Here is a 20,527-nt window from a genome sequence, read left to right on the forward strand (position 1 = left end):
GGTGACGCTCCGTGCGCGCTGACGTCGCCGCGCAGCGGGCGCGGTGCCGGTGGCGGTGCCGGTGCCGCCGCCATGGGGGAGCCGCCGCGGCGGCCGCGGTCGCTGTTTCTGGCCGGGTTGGCTGCCGTTTACCTCGCCGCCTTCGCCTCGCTCTACGTCCAGATCCCCGGTACGGTGGGAGGGGAGGGGAGGGGAGGGGAGGGGACCGGGGTCCGCTTGGGGCTGGGCTGTGGGGGCCGGGTAGGCCGCACCGGGGCGGGTAGGCCGCACCGGGGCAGGGTGGCTGGCAGACCCTCACCCCCCCCAGCACCACCACCGAGCCCTGCCCGCACTGATCCCGCAACAGGCAGGGCCTTCATTTTCCTTCTACGTGGCCAGCCTGGGTCTGGCAGCCGCTGGGCTCCACGTGGGCTCTTCCCACTGCTGTTCTTTTCCCAGTTTCATGAGGAAACTGGGAAACCAGTAAGGAGGGAGAACCAGCTGGAGCCTCCCCTGCCCGCTTCTCGAGGCGTTGGCGGGGGGCTCCTAGTTCTGCTGCCCCACATGTATGGGGCTGGGGAGGCTTCATCCCCCACCGTCACCATCCCCTTTCCAGGGCTGTACGGGAGGGATGGCATCCTACCGGCTCGCAGAGTGCTGCGCCTCACCGGGAAGGGACTGTGGGAGCAACTACGGGATTTTCCCACCCTGTTGTGGCTCAGTCCCCGCCTGGGTTTGGATACGGAGATGGGCATGGAGCTGCTCTGCCTCCTCGGCGTGCTCGCCTCCTTTGGCGCGTTGCTGTTCGAGCCCCTGCGGGACAGCCTGCTCTTCGCCTTGCTCAGGGTGCTCTATCTCTCGCTCTACCAGGTATGAGATCAGTGGGACCGGGCGGTGGCTCACGGTGAGTGGGGAGGTCAGAGCTGGGACTGAGGAGTGGGGGAGTGACATTCTTCTGTTAGTATGGTCCTACAAGCTCCGGCGCGCTCAGCTTCCCCCACAGAGCTTGGCTAAGGTGCTGGCAGCTCCCTCAGTCGTGTGGGGACATCCTGCCCCCCATCGCTGCTCTGGTTCTCAGTGCCTTTCCTGGTATAAAACCCTCCAACACTTGCCTGCAAAGCCGATTTCTGCACCGCTGCAGAAGCAGCTCTCTCCCCTGCCCACCCACGGCCTCGCCAAATTCTCCCCAGGTCCTTTCCCCAAGCACCAGGCCCTTCCCCGTGTCCCTGCCTGGCTGCATAAGAGCTCTGTGCCCCACAGCCACAAACCCGCTCTCCTGAGCCATTTGTGCTCGCGGGTGGCTTCGTGCCGAGGAATTCGGGTGAATCAGAGCCCACTAGCGCAGGCAGCAGGGGAGGAGGGTTTCTCTTCCCTCTGAAACCAGAGCAACTGAAGTGGAAAAAGCTGCCTGTGCTTGGAAACCCCTCCCGGGTTGGGCAGCTCCTATCCTGCAGGAAGGCGGCTGGCGCTGCTGGCATTCCTCGCCAGTTCCTCCTGCCAGGGCTCCAGCTAAGCCCAGCACCGGTGCCTGCAGGGAATGGTGTTGGGAGGCCAGGAAGGCGAGCGGCCAGCCATGGGAGTGGGGCTTCTGTGCTGGGGGGCTGTGCTGCAGCACTGTTACCCCGTCCCCCCAGCACTGTGCGTGGCCATGCCCCACGGGGAGCCGTTGTGAGCGGCTCCCCTCGCACCAGCAGCCCTGCCGAGCTGCGCGGCCCGTGCTTTGGGCCCGAGGAGAGGCAGGGTGGGAGCTGGGGCTCCGGAGTGACTCACTGCCTTGGCAGGGAGAGGAAGTGGCACCCGCTGCCACGCAGGGCCAGGGAGCCCTGGGTGCCTTTTGCCCATGGGGACTCTGTCTCCTGGCATGACTGCGAGGGTGCCATGGTGTTCGGGCAGCGTGGTGTGTGTGGCTCCCGGCCCCGTGTGCTGCCGGGCCTTCCTCTCCTCGCTCCCTTTTAAGGTGATGCTGGAGAGAAAGTCCCTGCTGCTCCCCAGCTCCAGCCTCCCTCCCCTCCAGCGCTCTGCCGGGCCGGGCCTGCAGCCTGCTCTGCTGCCCAGCGCCGCTCTGGACCCAGCCGCAGGCAGGGCAGGCAGCGAGCACCCAGGCAGCACTGAGGCACCTGGCGCTGCCGCTCTCGGCAGCGAGTTGAGTCTGCTGCTCTGCTCCTTGGCTTTGGCCAGGGGTGGGAAAGAAGACGGGAGGGAGCTGGGGAGTGGATCTGCAGCCGCCCCATGGCCATTCTGCCACCTCTCTGTGGGGTGGGTGTGGGGAAGGGCCTGGGGGGCCAAACCTGCAGCTCCGGCCCACCCTGCTCACCTCTGTTCCCCCTCCCCACAGGTGGGACAGGTCTTCCTCTACTTCCAGTGGTAAGTCAGCCCTTCCGAGGCTGGGGGGCTCTGCTGGGCTCTGCTTGCCCAAGCCCCACGTTGGGGAGGGCCACATCCCCTCGGGAAGCGGCAGCAGGCTGCCAGCCCCTCGGCACCCCGGGGGTCTCAGTGCCAGCACCGCGGGGCAGAGCTGGCCATCCTGAGGGCTCTGCGGCCCGGGGTGGTGGTGAGGGACAGCGGTGTTCCCCGCAGGGACAGCCTCCTGCTGGAAGCGGGTTTCCTGGCAGTGCTGGTGGCCCCCCTGCACCTGCTGAAGTGGCGGTCCACGGCCTGGCGCCCCCACGACGGCGTCACCTTCTGGCTGGTGCGCTGGCTTCTCTTCCGGCTGATGTTCGCCTCCGGTGTGGTGAAGCTGACCAGCCGCTGCCCCACCTGGTGGGGGCTCACAGGTGAGGGGTGTCACGGGGTGCTATGGGCTTTGGGGCACCCCCACCAGGCAGGGGCAGCAGGGCATTGCCCCAAGCTTCGGGCCGTGCCTCCCGTGCCCCGTAGGCATCTGCGGGGCTCTGGGCAAGGCTCTGTTGGCTCGGCCTGCTCCAAGCCATGTTCTTGCACCCCTGTCTGCACCCCTGACCCCTCCTGTCCCCCCAGCTCTCACCTATCACTACGAGACCCAGTGCATCCCCACACCGGGCGCCTGGTTCGCCCACCAGCTGCCCGTCTGGTTCCAGAAGTTCAGTGTGGTGGCCACCTACATCATAGAGATCGCTGTCCCGCTCCTCTTCTTTGCACCCATCCGCCGCCTCCGGCTCTTCGCCTTCTACAGCCAGGTGGGTGGGCAGAGCGGGGTCCCTGCTCCAGCCCCTCCTGCTGCCGGGTGCTGTGGGGCTCCTCATGGGCAGGGGCACTGTCTTGGTCTGCAGGCAGGACAGGCTTCTCAGTCTGCGGGCCCTGGCAGGCAAGACTCCCCTGGGAGCTGGGGGCTGGTGCTGCTGGTGGTGGGGGTCTGATGTCCTCTGCGATGACCCAGCACTGCCTTCGCTCTTCCCCAGGTCCTGCTGCAGGTCCTCATCATCCTCACGGGTAACTACAACTTCTTCAACATGCTCACCATCGTCCTGGCCTTCTCCCTACTGGACGAGGAGCATGTGGGGCACTGGCTGGGGCGCAGCAGGAGGAGGCACGCCAGCAGTGAGTCCCAGGGTGCTCTGTTTGGGGAGGTGGGGTCCCCTCTCCGCTGTGCCTGGGGTAGGGAAGGGACAGGCCACCGTCGCTGACCAACCCTGCCCGGGGACGGCAGCAAGAGGCGGCGTTCTGGCTGGGCGTTGTGAGAGCTGCTGCCAGCATGGCTGCTTTGCCCGCTCCGGCGTGGGGGTCTGTGGCCAGGGGCACTCAAGCCGGGGCCGCCGTGAAGCAGCGCGTTGTGCTGGGTGCAGGGATGCGCTCTGAGCGCTGCCCGCATGCCCTCTCCCTGCGTGGGCTCCCGGGGCACAGGTCGCACCCCTCTGTGCAGCGGTGGGTCAGGCTTGCCGAGCCCCCGGCGTTCAGCAGCCCTGCTCTGCCACAGCCTGGCCCCCCAGCCTGCGGGCCGTCCTCTCCACCCTGCTGGAGCTGAGCACCTACAGCTTCCTGCTCTACTGGAGCATCCAGTACTTTGGCCTGGAGATCAACTGGGAGAAGAGGCTGCTGGACTCCAAAGTGGGTACGTCACTGCCATGCCCACGGGGGCTGCCTTCCCGTTATCCCCCCTGTGTCCCCCGGGGCAGGAGAAGCTCCTCTCTGACCCCAAGGGTTTTCCTTCGCTCCAGCCTTCACCTACCATGAGTTCACGATGTGGCTGCGGGCGGTGACCCTGCCACTGGTGGGTCTGGGCTTCCTCTCGCTCTCCTGGGAGATCCTCTCTGCCATGTACAGGTGGGTGACGGGGTTGCTGGGGTCCCCCTGGGCCTCGCAGCTCTGCAGTGCCACCCCCGAGGGCATGATTCATGCGTGGAGGGATGTTGGATCTTGCTGGCATGCAAAGCCAGGCGGAGGGCTGGACCCGGGGCCGCATGGGGTGGGGGCCCGGCTCGGGTGTGCTGGGTGAGTTACAAGGGTGTTTTCTCTGCAGTTTTGGAGCAGGGCTGAGCCCTCCACTGCTTTGGGTGCAGTGTGGGTGACTCTGAACCCTGCAGCTCGCAGCCAGAGCCCCAGCCTGGGGGGCTGTGCAGCTCTGACCCGTCTCCTCCCCGCCCCGCAGGTGTGCCTGTGTCCGTGGCTGCTTCTGGAAGCTCTGGGCCACGCTGCAGTGGGCCGTCTTCGCCACAGCAACCATGGGGATGTTTGCCATCAGCTTGGTGAGCGGCTGGGAGGCGGCTGGGGAGGACGGGGCAGCGGAGCATGCGTGTGTCTCAGGGTACGGGGAGCGGGAGACAGCCTGGGGCGCTCAAGCCGAGCCCAGCCGTGGCGACAGAGCCGCTCTCTGCCGCTCCTCAGGTGCCCTTCACCTACATCGACTACGAGTCCAACGGCAAGCTGTGGCCCGGCATCCACCAGATGTTCAGCGCGGTTGAACGCTTCCAGGTGGTGAACTCCTACGGGCTCTTCCGCAGGATGACAGGCGTTGGGGGGCGGCCCGAGGTGGTGCTGGAGGGCAGCTACGACAAGCAGACCTGGACGGTGAGCACCGGTTCATAGAATCAGAGTCTTTGAGGTTGGGACAGACCCTTAAGACCATCGAGTCCAACCGTTAAGCCAACACTGCCAAGTCCACCGCTAAACCATGTCTCCAAGTGCCACGTCTACATGTTGTTTGAACACCCCCAGGAATGGTGACTGCCCCACCTCTCTGGGCAGCCTGTGCCAGTGCTTGACAACCCTTTTGGTGAAGGAATTTTTTCTAATCGCCAACCTAAACCTCCCCTGACGCAGCTTGAGGCCGTTTCCTCTCATCACATCACTGGTGACTTGGGAGCAGAGACCAGCCCCCCCCTCACTCCAGCCCCTCTCAGGCAGCTGCAGAGAGCGAGAAGGGCTCCCCTCAGCCCCCCCTTCTCCAGGCTAAACCCCCCCAGCTCCCCCAGCCGCCCCCCAGCACACTTGTGCTCCAGACCCTGCCCCAGCCCCGCTGCCCTTCTCTGGACGCGCTCCAGCCCCTCCAGGCCCTTCTTGTCCCGAGGGGCCCAAACCTGAGCCCAGCATTCGAGGTGGGGCCTCCCCAGGGCCGAGCACAGGGGCCCCATCCCTGCCCGGCCCCTGCTGGCCACACCAGTGCTGACACAAGCCCGGGGGCTGGTGGCCTCCTTGGCCACCCGGGCACTGCTGGCTCATGCCCAGCCGGCTGTCAGCCAGCACCCCCAGGGCCTTCTCCGCCAGGCACTTCCCAGCCCCTCTGCCCCAGGCCTGGGGCGTTGTTGGGGTTGGTGTGACCCAAGGGCAGGACCCGGCACTTGGCTGTGTTGAATTAAGTTCAACAATCGTGTTTGGTGCCGAAGCGGCTATGGGGGAGAAGGGCTGAACTCAGCCAGTCGGGTGGGGTGGCTGGGGACAGCCACTGAGGAAGAGAGTCTGGTGGAGCCAAGCACCCCTGTCCCACTGGCTTGGTCCCCTCCGGGGCACCTGGCATCCCATGTGGGCTTTGTCCCTCTTGAGGGAGCTGCTAACCCCAGGGGGTGAGGGAGGTGGGTCTGGGAGCTTCTGCCCTGGGACAGCAGAGCCCATTGTGTTGGTCACTGCTGCTGGAGGCCCCCCAGCCCACTCTGCTCCCTGCCCACAGGAGATTGAGTTCATGTACAAGCCCGGGAACGTCAGCATGGCTCCCCCCGTGGTTATCCCGCACCAGCCTCGCCTCGACTGGCAGATGTGGTTCGCGGCCCTGGCCCACCACAGCAGCAGCCCCTGGTTCACCAGCTTTGTCTACCGCCTGCTGCAGGGCAAGAAGGACGGTGAGTGGGGCTGGGGGCTGGGGGGTGGGTTGTGCCAGGGGCTCCCCAGCAGAGGCAGCCTGAGGCCCCACACCTGGTGGTTGCAGGGACCTCTGTCCTATGCAGTGGCAGGGATGGAGGAGGGCTGCTGGGGCTGAGACCCTAAGGCCGCCGGCAGGGCTGTGGCCGCCCTGGCTGGGGGCTGTCGCTGGTCCCCTGTGGTGGGTCTGTGCTCCAGGCCCTTATCTGGGGATTGGGGGCCGTTGGGCTCCAGCCCTGCAGCCATTCGGGGTGTCCCTACAGCAAGGGTGGGCTAACGCCATGTCTCTGGCAGTGATCCACCTGGTGCAGGTCGACGAGTCCCAGTACCCCTTCAGCGCCGAGCCCCCTGTCTACATCCGTGCCCAGCTCTACAAGTACTGGTTCACCAGCAGCGCCGAGGGCGGGTGAGTGGGGCCGGGACAGGCACACCAGCACCTGCACCCGCTCTGCGGCCACGCTCCGCTCCCCGGCGCTGGTGTGATGCTGCATCGATGTGCAGACGGCGCAGTCCTGGGTGCTGGCTGCGCTCCAGCAGCTCGGCAGGGGGCTGCATCTGGGAGACGCTTTTTATGAATTGATTCATTAACTTAGCATGCGCCTGCAGCTCCTCAGCGCCCCGACTCTGCTTTGGCAAGGCTGGGGCGCTACCGGGGCTGCGTGGGGGAGGCAGGAGCCTGGCCCGCTCCCCCCTGGGCTGTGGGGCAGCGGGCTGGGCGCTGAGGTCTCCCATCCCGTAGCGAGGGCCCTGCACCATGGTGGCGGCGGCAGCACGTCCAGGAGTTCTTCCCCACTGTCTCCCTGGGTGACCCCACACTGGAGAACCTGCTCAGCCAGCACGGACTGAAGGTAGGGCCTCTCGCTGCGGCCACCTCCCCACTCCCAGCCCCTGGCAGGGTCTGGGGGCAGCCCTGACCCCCCTCCCTTGCCCTGCAGGACAAGACGCTGCTGAAGCGCTCGACAGATGCCTTCCTGCCCCGGCTGCTGCAGTCCCTCCGCCAGCTCAGCCACCCCTTCTCCGGCCCTGCCGTCCTCTGGTCCCTGTACCTTGTAGCAGCCACCGTCTGCCTCCTGCAAGCCCTGGGCCGCCGGCCCCGGGGGGCTGCACCCCCCGCCCGCCACAAAGGCCCCCGGCGCGGGGAGCCTGCGGACCGAGGGGGTGGCGAGAAGAATGGGCAGGTGCGGAGGAAGGAAGCCAAAGAGGCGGAGGAGAAAGGTGAGGGCCGGGCGCGGGGGGCGGCCGATGGCCACAGCGATGGCCCCCGCAGCACCAAGAAGAAGAAGTAATGCCTGGAGCCGCCAGCCCGGGCCCCGTCTTCCACCCATGGACTGAGGGTGCTGCCGCCTCCCCCCTTCCTGGCTGCCTGCCCCTGCCTGCCTCCCCGGGCTGGGGGTCCCGGGTGGGGGTCCAGGCACGCCCCCACCCCTGCCCTCGTGCCGCCTGCCCCGGGGTGAGCCCACTGCTCTCTCCCCGGCCAGTGCCTTGGCACGCAGCACAGTCATTGCTCGCTGACAGCGGCGCAGGGCGGCTCCCTCGCCTCTGCCCGCTGCCCCTGGGCCACGCCGCCCCCCTCGCCCCATCCTGGGCCGTGCCGGGCTGCGGCGAGGCGATGCTCCGCGTGGGCGGGAGCGGCTCTGGGCAGCCGCAGCGGGGCAACACCACAGGTGTAACCTCCCGGTTATCCTGCCCAGGCCCCGCAGCTGCCCTGGGGCTGTGCTTGGGGCGGTTTGGGGTGCTGCCTGCGCCCCCAGAGTCCCCTGCCCTGGTGCGAGGGCTCCGGCTGTAACGTGCTTCCCGTGGGCTCGTTGGGGAGCGCAGAGGTTTCCTATAATTTTCTAAATAAAGCCTTTGACATTCCAGCCCTATGGGTCTCCCTGGGGCCCTGCCCTGGCCTTTGCCCTTGTGTCCCCCCTGGGGTGAGGGGACGGCACCAGTCCCCCTGCATCTCCCCCGATCCCTGCCCCAGCGGGGCTGGGGGCTGCCCAGGGTGCGACTGGTGCTGGGGGTGCGTGACAAGCAGGTTTATTGTATACCCCCGCTGCCCCCCGCGGTGAGGCAGCTGCGCCATGGGGCTGCGATAGAGCGTGGGGTGCTGCGGTGCAGGCCAGCGCGTGTCCCGGTGGGGTGGGCAGGGGTCTCTGCTCACCAGCAGAGCTGCCCAGGACAGTATTTGTCGATCAGGGACTGGTAGTAGCCCCGAAGCTGCTGCACGTCCGGCAGCTCCTCCTGCTTGGTGTAGAGGTCGAACTTGCTGCAGGAACCAGGGCTGGTCAGTGCTGGGGGGTTCCTGCTGCCCCCCACCCCTCCCTGGGCCCCCCCAGGCACGCACTTGAGCTCCCTGACCCAGGGCAGCATGCGGAGGTCCTCCTCGGTGCAGAGGTGCCGGTAGTCGCCATGCGTGTGCCAGGGGTAGAAGGAGTGGAAGCGGACCATGTAGAAAGCCTGGGGGGACAAGGAGGTGCCAGGCTGGGGTGTCCCTCCCGCTCTCCGCACAGTGGGTCCCTGCCCCACAGCCCCCCGCCCCACAGCCCTCACCTCCTTCGGCAGGGCGAAGCGGTTGCACTTCATGACTCTGTACATGTACTCTGGGGAGAGATGGGGTGTGTGGGAACGGGCCCGAGCGGCCAGGGCTGGGCCCCCACGTGGGATGGGCCCCCCGAAAGCTGCTGCCTCCAGCCCCGTGCAAAGGGCTGCAGGCCCACAACGCCCAGTGAAGGAGGCCGGGGGGTCCGGGTGCAGCCGCCCCGGGTGCGTCGGTGCCCCAAGGTGCAGCCATTCAGGGGCTGAGGGTCCTGCCCTGCGGAAGGGATCCCAGCCAGACCCCCCCACCCGGCCCTTACCGTCGTGGCCCCAAGACATGAGGACGTTCTCCAGGCCACAGTGAGGCTGGTACATCCCGTACTCAGTGCTGGGGATGGAGCCAGGTCTGGGGCTCGGGGCCGGACCACTCGCGGCGCCCCAGCCCCATCCCTGGTTGCAGCATGGGCTGGGGCGCATGGCCCCCCAATGGCGCCCTGCCGGGGGTCTGGCCTCACCTGTACAGGGGGTCTCTGGTGTCGGGGTTGTCGTGGAAAGTGGAGTCTCTGAAGACCACAGACTTCTGCACCTTGCAGCCCACAGGGAAGGTGTCCCCCACCACGGCCCACTGCAGAGGGGTGCGAAGAGGCATCCTGCCGGCCTGGGGAGGGTCCCCATACCCTGGCCTGGCCTCTCCCCGCCGTCCCACTCACCTGGGGCTCCCCGAAGAGCGCCAGGACCTTCCCCAGGTCGTGCAGCAACCCCACGAGGTGGAACCAGTCTGGGGGCAAGCGGGGCCGTCACCCCCCTGCAAGACGGGGCCCCACGCGGGCTCCGCGTCAGCCGTGGGGGGGGACGGTGGCCCTGCCTTTGTCGGGGTGGGCCCGGCGGATGCCCTCAGCGGTTTGGTAAGCATGGTAGGAGTTGGGGAAATCCACGTCGGGGTCCGACTCGTCCACCAGCTGGTCCAGCAGCTCCAGTGCCTCCATGACGCTCATCTTGCGCAGGGAGCAGGGCCCGTACTCGGCGCTCTGCAGGCACGGCGGGCGCTGGGCATGGCCAACCCCCAGGACCCCCCGGGACCCTCCCCACAGCCACCGTGCTCCCCCAAGGAGGGCACCAGGGCTGGACCTGCAGCGTGGGGTGCAGGGGGGACTGTGGCACCCCTCCACTGCAGGGTCCGGTTCATCCTGGGGGGGTCTCACACCTTCTTCCGGACGAAGTCGACGGTCTGGTGGGTGTGCATCAGCAGGTAGGTGTTGTAGACGCGGTCCAGCAGCTTCCCCTCCTGTGGCACAGCATCAGGCTCCAGGGGGACCCTGGCTGGGTGGGGGGACCCTCCCTGGCACCCCTCCCGGCCTGGGGCAGCAGAGGTCCCTCTGGGCCCCTCTCCCAGCAGCAGGATGAGACCCCCCTGTGCGGCTGATGGTGCTCAGCTGGGCCCCCCAGCACGCATGGCCTCATGCCACAGGACCCCCAGCACCCAACGTCATGACACAGGACCCCCCCAGAACCCAGCCTTGTACCACAGGACCCCCCAACACCCAGCCTTGTACTGCAGGACCCCCCAGCACCCAGCCTCGTACTGCAGGACCCCTCCAGAACCCAGCCTTGTACCGCAGCACCCCCTGACACCCAGCCTTGTACCGCAGGACCCCCCAGCTCCCTGCCCAGTGCAGTGCCCCCTCCACCCCACCTCGGGGTCACCTCCTGTGCCAGTGGCAGCACGACCAGCCAAGCCAGACTCACCGTGTAGTTTCGGTACTCGGCTTTGGCCTTGCCGGACTCGGGCCCCTCGGAGGGGCTGGCTTCCTGCGGCGAGAGAGGCCGGGCTCGGTCTGCAGGGCCGGATCCTGCACCTGGCCCGGCAGCCGTGGGACAGAGGGTGAAAACACCCGGGGACAGCGTGTTCCTGGAAGGTTGAGGAGATGCCCCATCTCCAAAGGAAAGCCCTGAATGCACGGCATTGCACGGCATCGCACAGCATCGCACAGCATCGCACAGCACCACATAGCGCTGCACAGCACCGCACAGGGTTGCACAGCATTGCATAGCATTGTACATCACTGCACAGCCTTGCACAGCGCCGTACGGAGCTGCAGAGCACCGCACAGCACCGCACAGCACCGCACAGCACCGCACAGCCTTGCACAGCGCCGTACGGAGCTGCACAGCACCGCACAGCCTTCCACAGCACCGTAGGGAGCTGCACAGCACCGCACAGCACCTTAGGAAGCTGCACAGCACCGCACAGCACCGCACAGCACCATACAGAGTTGCACATCACTGCACGGCATCACACAGCACCGCACAGCACCGCACAGCACCGCACAGCACCGCACAGCCTTGCACAGCACCGTAGGGAGCTGCACAGCACCGCACAGCACCGCACAGCACCGCACAGCACCGCACAGCCTTGCACAGCACCGTAGGGAGCTGCACAGCACCGCACAGCACCGCACAGCACCGCACAGCCTTGCACAGCACCGCACAGCACCGCACAGCGCCGCACAGCACCGCACAGCACCGCACAGCCTTGCACAGCACCGTAGGGAGCTGCACAGCACCGCACAGCACCGCACAGCACCGCACAGCCTTGCACAGCACCGCACAGCACCGCACAGCGCCGCACAGCACCGCACAGCACCGCACAGCCTTGCACAGCACCGTAGGGAGCTGCACAGCACCGCACAGCACCGCACAGCCTTGCACAGCACCGCACAGCACCGCACAGCACCGCACACCGCCACACAGTGCTGCTCTGCTGCCCCGTTGCGGGGCGGAGCAGGGGGCCGGGGGGAGCCGCCCGCTCTGCCTGGGGCGGGGGGCCTGGCCCGGGGTGCCGCTGGTTTAGGGCAGCAGCTCCCAGGAGTCGCTGCCTCGGCCCCTCGCAGCCCCCGGGGCGAGGCCCGTGGGTGCAGCTGAGGCCGTGGGTGCTGCACGACGCCCTGCAGCCCCCCGGGGACGGGCACTGCCTGCCTGCCTGTCCCCGGGGGATGAGGGCAGCCCCCCGGCTCGCTGCAGGGACCCCTTTTCCCCCGGCTGCAGGGTGTCGCCTGCAGCGGGGCTGGGCCAAAGAGGGGCTGGGATCCCGTGGGGTGTTGTCCCCATGGGGGTGGGTCCCACACGGAGCTGGCAGCCCCACCGCAGGGACAGTATGGCTGAGGGTCCCGGGGGACCTCCTCCGCCACACCCCCAAAGGTAACAGCCCCTGCGCTGAGCTGTGGGGGCCCCCACCCTGCACCAGGGGCTGTTGCCTGTCAGCACAGACCGCACGGGGGGCGATGCTTGTGGGGCTGTGCCCCACAGCCCCGGGGATTGGACGTGCCATCTTGTGTGTGCCTGGGAGGAGCTGCACCCCCACGCGTGGGGAGATGGAAGTGGGGTCCGAGCCCCAGGTGGGGGGCGATGCATGAGGGGGCTAGCCCTGCGGTGCGGGGCGACATGCAGGGGTCTGACCCCAACATGGGGGGCGAGGCAGACGGGTCCGACCCAGGAGGTGTGGGGTGCTGGGTCCCGCCTGCCCGTACTCACCGCCTGGAGGCTCCTCATGCCGGCCGTGGCGAGGGACGTGGGCGCACGGGCTCTGGGATGGCCGCCGGGACCCCCGGCTTTATCCCCGCGGGGGCGGCACGGGGGCGGCCCAGCCTGCGCCCGCCGGCCCGGGGGCAATCGGTCACCAGTTAACCTGCCTGCGGTTAATGTTTGAGCCCACGGCGCCGGGCTCGGGGGGATGCAGCTCCCCGAGGGCGGGCAGGGGCTGGTGGGGAGCCTGGCCCGGCCCCCGAGCTGGGGATCCCACACCGCAGCCCCCCCGAGCTTGGGAGCCCCGGCCATGGGTGGCCCCGCCAGCAGCTGACGGTGGCCCCGGGCTGCCGGGCTCCTTGCGGGGGCAAAGGGACGCCCCCCGCCCCTCTGCTCGTGCCAGCCGCGGTGACCCCACGGGACGTGGCCACGGCTCGACCCTCGTCGGGCCACAGGGAGCGGGACCGGACCCGGCACCCCGACGGCACAGCGAGGGGCCGCAAGGGAGCAAGTGAAGGGGCGTCGGGGCTGGGGAGGGGGCCGGGCAGAGCCACGGGCAGCCGTGCGGTGGGGCTGGGGGCTGCGGGAAGCAGCTTGGGGGGCGCTACCCTGGTGTGGCAATCGCCACCCAGGCGCCGGTGGCCCTGCGGCCACGAGCGCTCCCGCGGGATCCGCGCCCGGGTGGGGCGGCCCCGGCTGCCCCCGGCTGCCCCCCGGCTGCCCCCCGGCTGCCCCCGGCGGCCCCCGGCTGCCCCCCGGCTGCCCCCCGGCTGCCCCCGGCTGCCCCCGGCTGCCCCCCGGCTGCCCCCCGGCTGCCCCCGGCGGCCCCCGGCTGCCCCCCGGCTGCCCCCGGCGGCCCCCGGCTGCCCCCCGGCTGCCCCCCGGCTGCCCCCGGCGGCCCCCGGCTGCCCCCGCGCCTCGCGGAGCGCAGTTTGGGGACTGCGGATGGTGAAAGCAGGCGGAGCAGGACCCCGGCAGCGAGCGGGCCGGGGGGCTGGGGGGCATCGCGGCCGGCAGGGCAGAGCCGCGCCGGGCTGCGGCCGGGCCACGCTCGTTCCCCCGTGGTTCCGCTGCGCCAGGGCAGAGGCAGCGGCGGGCACGGAGCCCACGGGCCCTGCCAGCCCTGCCGTGCCCGGCAGCCGCGGGCACCGGAGGTGCAGCCCCCCACCCCAGCACGGTCCCTGCACCCTCCCTCAGGAGCCCCTGAGATATGTCTCCCCTTTGGCTTCTTCCTCCTCCTCCTCCTCATGCCCAGATGCCCCCGGCCCCACTGCGCTGGGGGAAGCGGCTGGTGCCGGTCGCCGTGGCCGTGGGACGCGGGTGCCCGCGCCCTGCCTAAGGCAGCCCCTCACGCCCCCCCGCCCATTCCGTGCCCCATTCCCGTGGGATGCTGCCCGTCCCGGCACCACATGTGACTCCTCCTCGCACACTTTATTCTGCACAAAACGAGTTTTTTCACTGGAAGAGAGAACAGGGGTGCTCTGTGTCGCGGTGCCCACCTGGGCCAGCTCCGGTGCCACTGCGGGGCAGGATGAGGCCCTGGAACCCGCGGGGCTCAGCACGGCCCCTCTGCGGCCTGGGGAGCATCCAAGGGAGGGGGGCAAAGGCCTGGGGTCCCCGCGTGTCCCACAGCAGCACCGCCTTGGGCTGCGGCCACCCGTGTCCGTGGGACGCTCCGTCCCTTGGCAGCGCTGGGCCCAGGGGGCTGCAGGCAGAGCTCTGGGCAATGCCAGGGTCAGTCCCTCCCTGCACCAGGGAGGGGACCCCCAGCCCAGGAACCTCACATGATGGCCATGGGACACCCCGTTCCCGGTCCTGTCCCTGTCCCAGCCCATCAGATGGCTCGAGCAAGGGCCGGGACCCCTAGGTGCTCCCCCCCACCCTCTCCCAGTGTTGCTGAAGCCTGGGTGCTCCTGTGGGTGTTCTGGGGGGCTGGCATGCTCCTGAGGGGGCTGATGAAGTTGCTCCCAGGAAGGATGAGGGTGCTTGGGGTGGGGGCACAGGGGTGCTTATGGGGGAGAATGAGGGTGCTCCTGGGGCAGGGGGGTAGCTGCACCCAGGGGGGATGGGGGTGCTCCTGGGATGGAGGAGGGTGCTCGCGGCAGGAAGGATCAATGTGCTGACAGGCTGGGCTCCCCATGGAGGGCTGGATCCGTGCCCCACCCCCAACCACCCATCCCTACACCAGGGCCAAGGGGTGACCCAGGTTGGGGTGGGGGGCAGTGGGGTGGTCCTGGCAACTTCCCAGGCTGGTGCCAGCCTGGTGACTGGAGCCACTCATCCCCATCCCACGGGGGTGTCACAGCACAGGGTGACAGACATACCTGGGGTGTCTGTGGGGGTCCCCATCCCATCCCCCACTGAGCCCATGGGGCCCTTCCCCTCTGTGCACCATGGGGGCCTTTCCTTTGCCCCCTGTGCTTGGGGACAGCTCACCATCCCGGCACCCACCAGCCCCCGTCTTGCTGCAGAGCGGTGGGCAGTATGGGGGGAGGCAGGGTGTCAGAGGACAGCACCTGGGGAGGACAGGACCCCCCAGGCACCCCAGCCTCTGCCCTGGAAAGTGACCCCCCGAGGTGCTGAGCCCAACCTGGGACCCCCAAATGGGGAAAGTGCAGGGGACTGCCATGTGCCCTCACCCAGGCTGGGGGAGCTGGGCTGCAGCGGGGTCCCTGCACCGTGGCCATGCAGAACCCCCACCCATGTAGCCATGCCGCCCCAGACAGGCACAGGAGGGGTCTGGGGTGGGGGCGAGAGGGGTGCCATGGGGGTGCTGCAGCAGGGGTCACCCCACCCGTGGCCACGTGTGCCACAGCAGGGTGCCGAGCTGCTGAGTCAGGCGGGAGCGTGGCCAGGGGCTCAGCCCCGCGCTCTTGCACAAGGCGCCGACGCTGCTGCAGTCAGCAGGATCCCCCGCCGCCCCTTGGACCCGCCGTCAGCAGCCCCAGCTGGGCGGGCCGCTACCGGCCACCGGCTGCCCAGTCCTCTTCACTCCACAGGGCTCCGGGATGGGGCGGGAGCCCCTCTGTGGGGATGTTCCCACAGGCCCTGTGTCCCTGGTGGGGCTTGTGGCCGGAGCCGGGCTCTGCTCGGGGGGGGGGCAGCGAGCATCCCCAGAAAGGTGCAGAGGGAGCCCAGCCACGTCTGACTGTGGAAGCGCTTTAGTGGGGGGGGTCCCGCGGGGCAGGGTGGGGGGGCGCAGGGCCAGGCGGTCCAGTGCGGTGACTCCCCCCGCCCCCCCCTCACCCGTAGCTGTGGGGGCTGTTGGGGTTCATGGGGGACGAGTCCTGGCGGCCTGACTGGCCCATCAGCTGCCAGAGGCGGTGGCTCAGGTTCTGCACCTGGCAGGTGCCCAGCACGCAGCCCACCCGCAGCAGCTGCATGTGCTGCAGCCGCCCCGACGCATGCCGGCGGCCCCGCGGGTGCTGGGGGACCAGGCGAGCACCGTGCCGGGGTCTCTGCCGGGGCATGAGCTTCGGGCGGCACCGCGGGATGAGCAGTCTGTGCCGGGGGGCCATGCGGGCACCGTGCCGGGGGGCGAGCCGGGGGCCGTGGCACGGGACGAACTTGGAGCCATGCCGGGGGATGAGCGGTCTGTGCCGTGGGCCACTGGCGGGCTGCAGCAGAGCCGGGGCCTGCGGTCCTGGGGGGTCTCCGAGGAGTGGGGTCAGGGAGGGTCTCCGGTCTGGGGGCTCCCTGCAAAAGAGTGGCAGCGGGGTCAGGAGGAGGGGACAACACTCAGTGGGCAGCAGCAGGCAGAGCCACAGCACCCTGCCTACACCTCCTGGCCACTCTGCCCAGGGCAGAGGAGGAGGAGGCGGCAGCGGCAGCCAGGGAAGGGGAGCTGCTACCTGCAGCCACACACGTACTCCATGCTCCTGTGTTGTGCCACGGTGGCAGGGCTGGTAGGACCTGCCTGCCACAGCCAAGGCTGCTGCGTGGCCCCAGACCCTTCCCACCCCAGACCAGTGGGGCTGAGACACCCCTGGCACCCCCCCCCCCCAGTCCTGCTGAACTCCCTGGGCAGGGGGGATACTGTGGCCCCCCTCATGCCACCCTGTCACCGCTGCTGGCAGCCTGTCCAGGCACCCCTGCCAGCCCCACGCCGAGCCTGCTGCCAGCCCACAAGCACAGGCACCACTGGGGCCACGTGGGGTCCCCAAGCTCCCAGGGGCACTGACCCTGCTGTGTCCCCACAAGGATCCCCCCAGGGTGCACAAACAGGGACCCCCCAGCGCTGCCAGCTCCAGCACAGCCAAGGTCGGCCTCCTGCTGTGGAGGAACTGGTGACCCCCCAACAGCAGGAGGCACCCACCGTGGTGGCCCTGGGACTCTGCCACCCGCAGCCGCCCCAGGTCACTGCCTGGAAGGAATCCGTGGCACCCAGGTGGCTGCAGGGGTGACACGTGGCGGTGGGGGTGGCACGTGGCTGGGGCAGCGCTGCCCAGGAGCCCCTCTGCTGCCCATATGGGCATGTGCTGTGGCACCCACCACAGCACCCCCCGGCCAGAGCCCCCACGTCCCCCTGAACCCGCACACACAACCCCACACGCACACCCCCTTCACTACCCGCGAGCACACAGGGTAACCCCTGTCTGCAGATGGGCACACGCATGTCCCAGCGTGCGCACACGCATGCACACTCCCTAACACAGCACACCCACGGCCCGGCATGCATACAGACACACGCCGTGACCCCTGTGCACACGTCGCAGCATGCACATGCATGCACACATGCTCTAACCCCTGTACACACAGGCACATGCGTGTCCCGGTGCACACACATGCTATAGCCCCTGCACACGCACAGGTATGCCCACAGTGCCCACACGCACTGATCCCCAGCCTGGTTTGCATGCACACCCACGGCATGACCCAGGTGCAGGTGTCCGGCGCACACGCAGCCCCGGCCTCGCACTGCACCGACGCTGCCCCCCAGCCCCCCAGGGCCGCAGGGAAGCTGGGTGCCAGAGGGCTCATCGCGGCACAGCCGGGTTGAGGCCGGACACCACTTGGCCACGAGCTGTGGGAGCGGGGACAGAGGCCAAATTCCTCTGGCTCTGCAGAGATGGGAAGCGCTGGGGGGGGGCTGACGAGTACCCACTGCCCCTTCCCGTGTTTACAGGAGGCGGCTGGTGCCCGGAAACACCGGCAGCCTCAGCCTTTCCGTCCCGGTGCTGCCCGGGCCGTGGCATGCGGGACTTTCCTGGCCGGCCCTCTTCCAGGCGGTGCCGGCACTGCGGGCCCCCCCAAGCCCCATGCTGGCATCCTTCGGGATGGCTGCTGGCTGCGGAGTTCCCCTCCCTCCCCACGCTTGGCTTCTGCCCCGGCTTCGCCCCAGCTGGCCCCGGCACGGCGTGCACCCGCCCCAGCTGAGCTCCCTGTGTGTCCGGCTGTGCATGGGATCCTGCAGGATTGCTGCTGCTCCGGCTTCCATGCCTGGTCCTGGGGCTTTGAGAGCCTCGCCAGACACACTATGGGGCACCCACCGACCCCAGGGCTGCTGCCGGCTGCACCAGCACCCCTCCGCAGTCCCCCCAAGTGGCTCTTACACCCCTCTGGCTTCCCCCTGCTTCTGCCCACCCTGTTCCCATGGCCTTTGCACCAGCACAGAGCTGGAATGCACGCTCTCCTGCTGCGGGCACCCACACCTGGGCCCTGGGCACCCGTTTGGTGGGGTCCAGCCTGGGGACATCCCCCACAGCAGCAGAGCTCCCCCCTGGGACCCCCATAGCTCAGGGCCCCCATCCTGAGGACCCCCGTGCCCCGGCCCATGGCAGGACACGCTGTGGCCATGCCATCCTGCAGCCGTGGCAGGAGCTGCCCAGCCCATGCCTGCGGTCGGGGCGCCCTGGCCCCCCACCCATCCCCGCAGCGGGATGTGGCCCCACGCACGGCCCGGGCAGGGCCCCCCCGTCCCACACCCCCGGTAGCCGCGCTGAGGGCTGCCTGCGGCGCCGGGCAGGCAGGCAGGAGCCGCTCGCAGATCCCTCCGGAGCCAGACGCAGGCTTCCCACGGCGCTGGGCACGGCCCAAACCCGCTCCTCAAGCAGCAACATGCACACCCGGAGAGGCCGTGCATACACACACGCGTGCACACCTGCACACACGGGAGGCTCTGTCCCAGCCCAAGATGCCTCCCGCCAAAGGGGGTCCAGACAGGAGGCCCCGGCCCCCCGGGCACCCCTCACCATGCACACACACGCAGCCGCACACGCCTTGGGATGGGCACAGCGTGGGTTCTCCATCCCAGCATGTACCAAAGCCTCAGCCCACCCTTGCACACCCGTGTGCCCCACCTGCCTTGTGCACACACACGGGTACCGTGCTGGCCCCCGCACCCTCCCAACCTCGCCATCCCCGGCACGCCGCATCCCGGCAGCCCTGTCCGTATCCTGCCCCCTCCCAGCACCGTTCCCTCATTTCCACCGGGACGGGATGCTGCGTGGGGGCCGGGGACCCTGGACCCCTCACCCCTGCTCCCACCACCTTGTCCCCCAGGTCCCAGATGCAGGGACGGGCATGGGACACGCAGCGAAGACACAGTTGGGGTCCAGGTGGGAGATGGCACCAGAGGTATACTCGCCTGCCCACACCCTCCAGGACATCGCCCCCCCACCCCCCCCGGGTACTCTGCTGCCAGCACGAGGGGCTTCAGTGCGGGGACGGCAGGACAGACACACAGACGGACATGCTGCCAGGCTGGGCCCTGCCCGAGCCCTGAGGGGAGCCGGGGGGAGCGGCCGGCGGGACAGACGGACACGGGGAGAGCGGTGGAGGCCGGGGCAGGGGCGCGGAGCCCCCCGGGCGTGCGGGGCTGCGTCCCGGGCGGGGTCAGAGAGGCGGCCTGCGCAGGCAGGGGTCCAGGCAGAAGTGCCGGGGGGGGGAAGGACATGTGTCAAGGGTGCGGGAAGGGGTGCGGGGCCCCAGGGTGGGGGGTGAGGGGTGCGCGCTCACCTGCACTTGGGCGCACAGCCGCCAGGCAGGGGCGGGCAGGTTTGCGGGGGCCCGGGGTTGGAGTGGGGGGTCAGGGGTGCGGGCTCAGCTGCGCTTGGGCGCACAGCCGCTGGGCAGGGGCGGGAAGGGGTGCGGGGTGCCGGGGCAGGGTCGGGGGTGCGGGCGGGCGTGCGGAGTCCCGGGGGGAGTCAGGGGCGCGGGATCTGAGGAGGAGGGTCGGGAGTACGGGGTCACCTGCGCTTGGACGCGCGGCCGCTGGGCAGGAGCAGGCAGGGGTGCGGGGTCCCGGGGGTGCAGGCAGGGGTGCAGGGTCCCGGAGGGGGAGAGTCGGGGATGTGGGCAGGGCTGTGGGGTCACCTGCGCTTGGGCGCGCGGCAGCCGGGCAGGGGCAGGCAGGGCATGCAAGGGTGCAGGCAGGGGTGCGGGGTCCCGCGGGGGTTCGGGGGTGCGGGCTCACCTGCGCTTGGGCGCACGGCCGCCGGGCAGGGGCAGGCAGGGCATGCAAGGGTACAGGCAGGGGTGCGGGGTCCCGCGGGGGTTCGGGGGTGCAGGCAGGGGTGCGGGGTCCCGCGGGGGTTCGGGGGTGCAGGCAGGGGTGCGGGGTCCCGCGGGGGTGCGGGGGTGCAGGCAGGGGTGCGGGGTCCCGCGGGGGTGCGGGCTCACCTGCGCTTGGGCGCACGGCCGCCGGGCAGGGGCAGGCAGGCGGGCAGCTCCAGCAGACACAGCACCAAGCTGATGCAACCCAGCGCAACCGGCGCCGGAGCTCTCATGGTGGGGCCGGGGCAACGGCTGCGGGGAGAAGAGACGGGCTCGGCTCCAGCCCCCCGCCGCCCCCGGTGTCCCCCTGCCCCAGCCCGGCCCGCAGCCCGGGAGCGGTACGGGGTCGCCGGGGAACCCCAGCCGTACCTGGGCCGGGGGTCGGGGCTGGCTCCGGTCCGGGTCCGTGCCCCGCTCGGCGCTGCCGCTCCCCGCCCCGGCCCAGGTTAAATATCGCCGGGCTCGGCGCGGCGCGGCGGGCGAGGAGGAGCCGAGCTGCCGCGGGAGGAGCCACGGGCGGGGGCGGCCCCGCACCGGCCCCCCTCGGCCCTGCTCCCCCCGCACCGCCCCGAGCGGGGCCGGGATGGAGTGTGGTGGGGATGGGGGTCCCATCCTGGGAGGGGCTGGGATGGGATGGGGGAACGGTTCTGGGAGGCTGGAATGGGAAGGGGCTGGGTGACCCATCCTGGGGGGGACTGGGATGGGCGGGGGCTGGGGGAGCAGTCCTCGGGGAGCTGGGGGGGCT

At 69.8% G+C, this 20,527-nt stretch overlaps 3 protein-coding genes across 4 annotated transcripts; 1 reads left to right on the forward strand and 2 right to left on the reverse strand.

Annotated features, from left to right (window-relative positions):
- The first annotated feature begins 9 nt into the window (after window positions 1-9).
- LMF2 (lipase maturation factor 2) lies at window positions 10-8,105 on the forward strand. The gene is made up of 14 exons (XM_064441176.1): window positions 10-169; window positions 596-849; window positions 2,315-2,343; window positions 2,557-2,753; window positions 2,956-3,134; window positions 3,357-3,495; window positions 3,872-4,006; window positions 4,113-4,218; window positions 4,544-4,640; window positions 4,780-4,962; window positions 6,059-6,227; window positions 6,541-6,652; window positions 6,986-7,094; window positions 7,182-8,105. Exons 1-14 carry the CDS (start codon window positions 73-75, stop codon window positions 7,530-7,532), a joined length of 2,157 nt encoding a protein of 718 aa, XP_064297246.1. The 5' UTR covers window positions 10-72; the 3' UTR covers window positions 7,533-8,105.
- A 147-nt stretch (window positions 8,106-8,252) lies between these two features.
- On the reverse strand, window positions 8,253-12,422 carry MIOX (myo-inositol oxygenase). The gene is made up of 10 exons (XM_064441240.1): window positions 12,298-12,422; window positions 10,513-10,575; window positions 9,971-10,051; window positions 9,632-9,794; window positions 9,477-9,544; window positions 9,282-9,391; window positions 9,087-9,154; window positions 8,782-8,831; window positions 8,576-8,688; window positions 8,253-8,497 (listed from the first exon to the last, which is right to left on the reverse strand). The coding sequence occupies exons 1-10, from the start codon at window positions 12,313-12,315 to the stop codon at window positions 8,389-8,391; spliced, it is 843 nt and encodes a 280-aa protein (XP_064297310.1). The 5' UTR covers window positions 12,316-12,422; the 3' UTR covers window positions 8,253-8,388.
- A 3,011-nt stretch (window positions 12,423-15,433) lies between these two features.
- On the reverse strand, window positions 15,434-20,263 carry ADM2 (adrenomedullin 2). Of its 2 annotated transcripts, XM_064441329.1 has the most exons (3): window positions 20,152-20,263; window positions 19,909-20,034; window positions 15,434-15,984 (listed from the first exon to the last, which is right to left on the reverse strand). In XM_064441329.1, exons 2-3 carry the CDS (start codon window positions 20,013-20,015, stop codon window positions 15,531-15,533), a joined length of 561 nt encoding a protein of 186 aa, XP_064297399.1. In that variant the 5' UTR covers window positions 20,016-20,034; window positions 20,152-20,263; the 3' UTR covers window positions 15,434-15,530. The 2 variants fall into 2 exon arrangements, with proteins under 2 accessions (XP_064297399.1, XP_064297408.1); XM_064441338.1 differs by lacking the exons at window positions 19,909-20,034; window positions 20,152-20,263 and adding an exon at window positions 19,703-19,762.
- Window positions 20,264-20,527: the final 264 nt, after the last annotated feature.

The sequence above is a fragment of the Phalacrocorax carbo genome, chromosome 1 (genome assembly GCF_963921805.1).
Source record: "Phalacrocorax carbo chromosome 1, bPhaCar2.1, whole genome shotgun sequence".
NCBI classification, from domain to species: domain Eukaryota; kingdom Metazoa; phylum Chordata; class Aves; order Suliformes; family Phalacrocoracidae; genus Phalacrocorax; species Phalacrocorax carbo.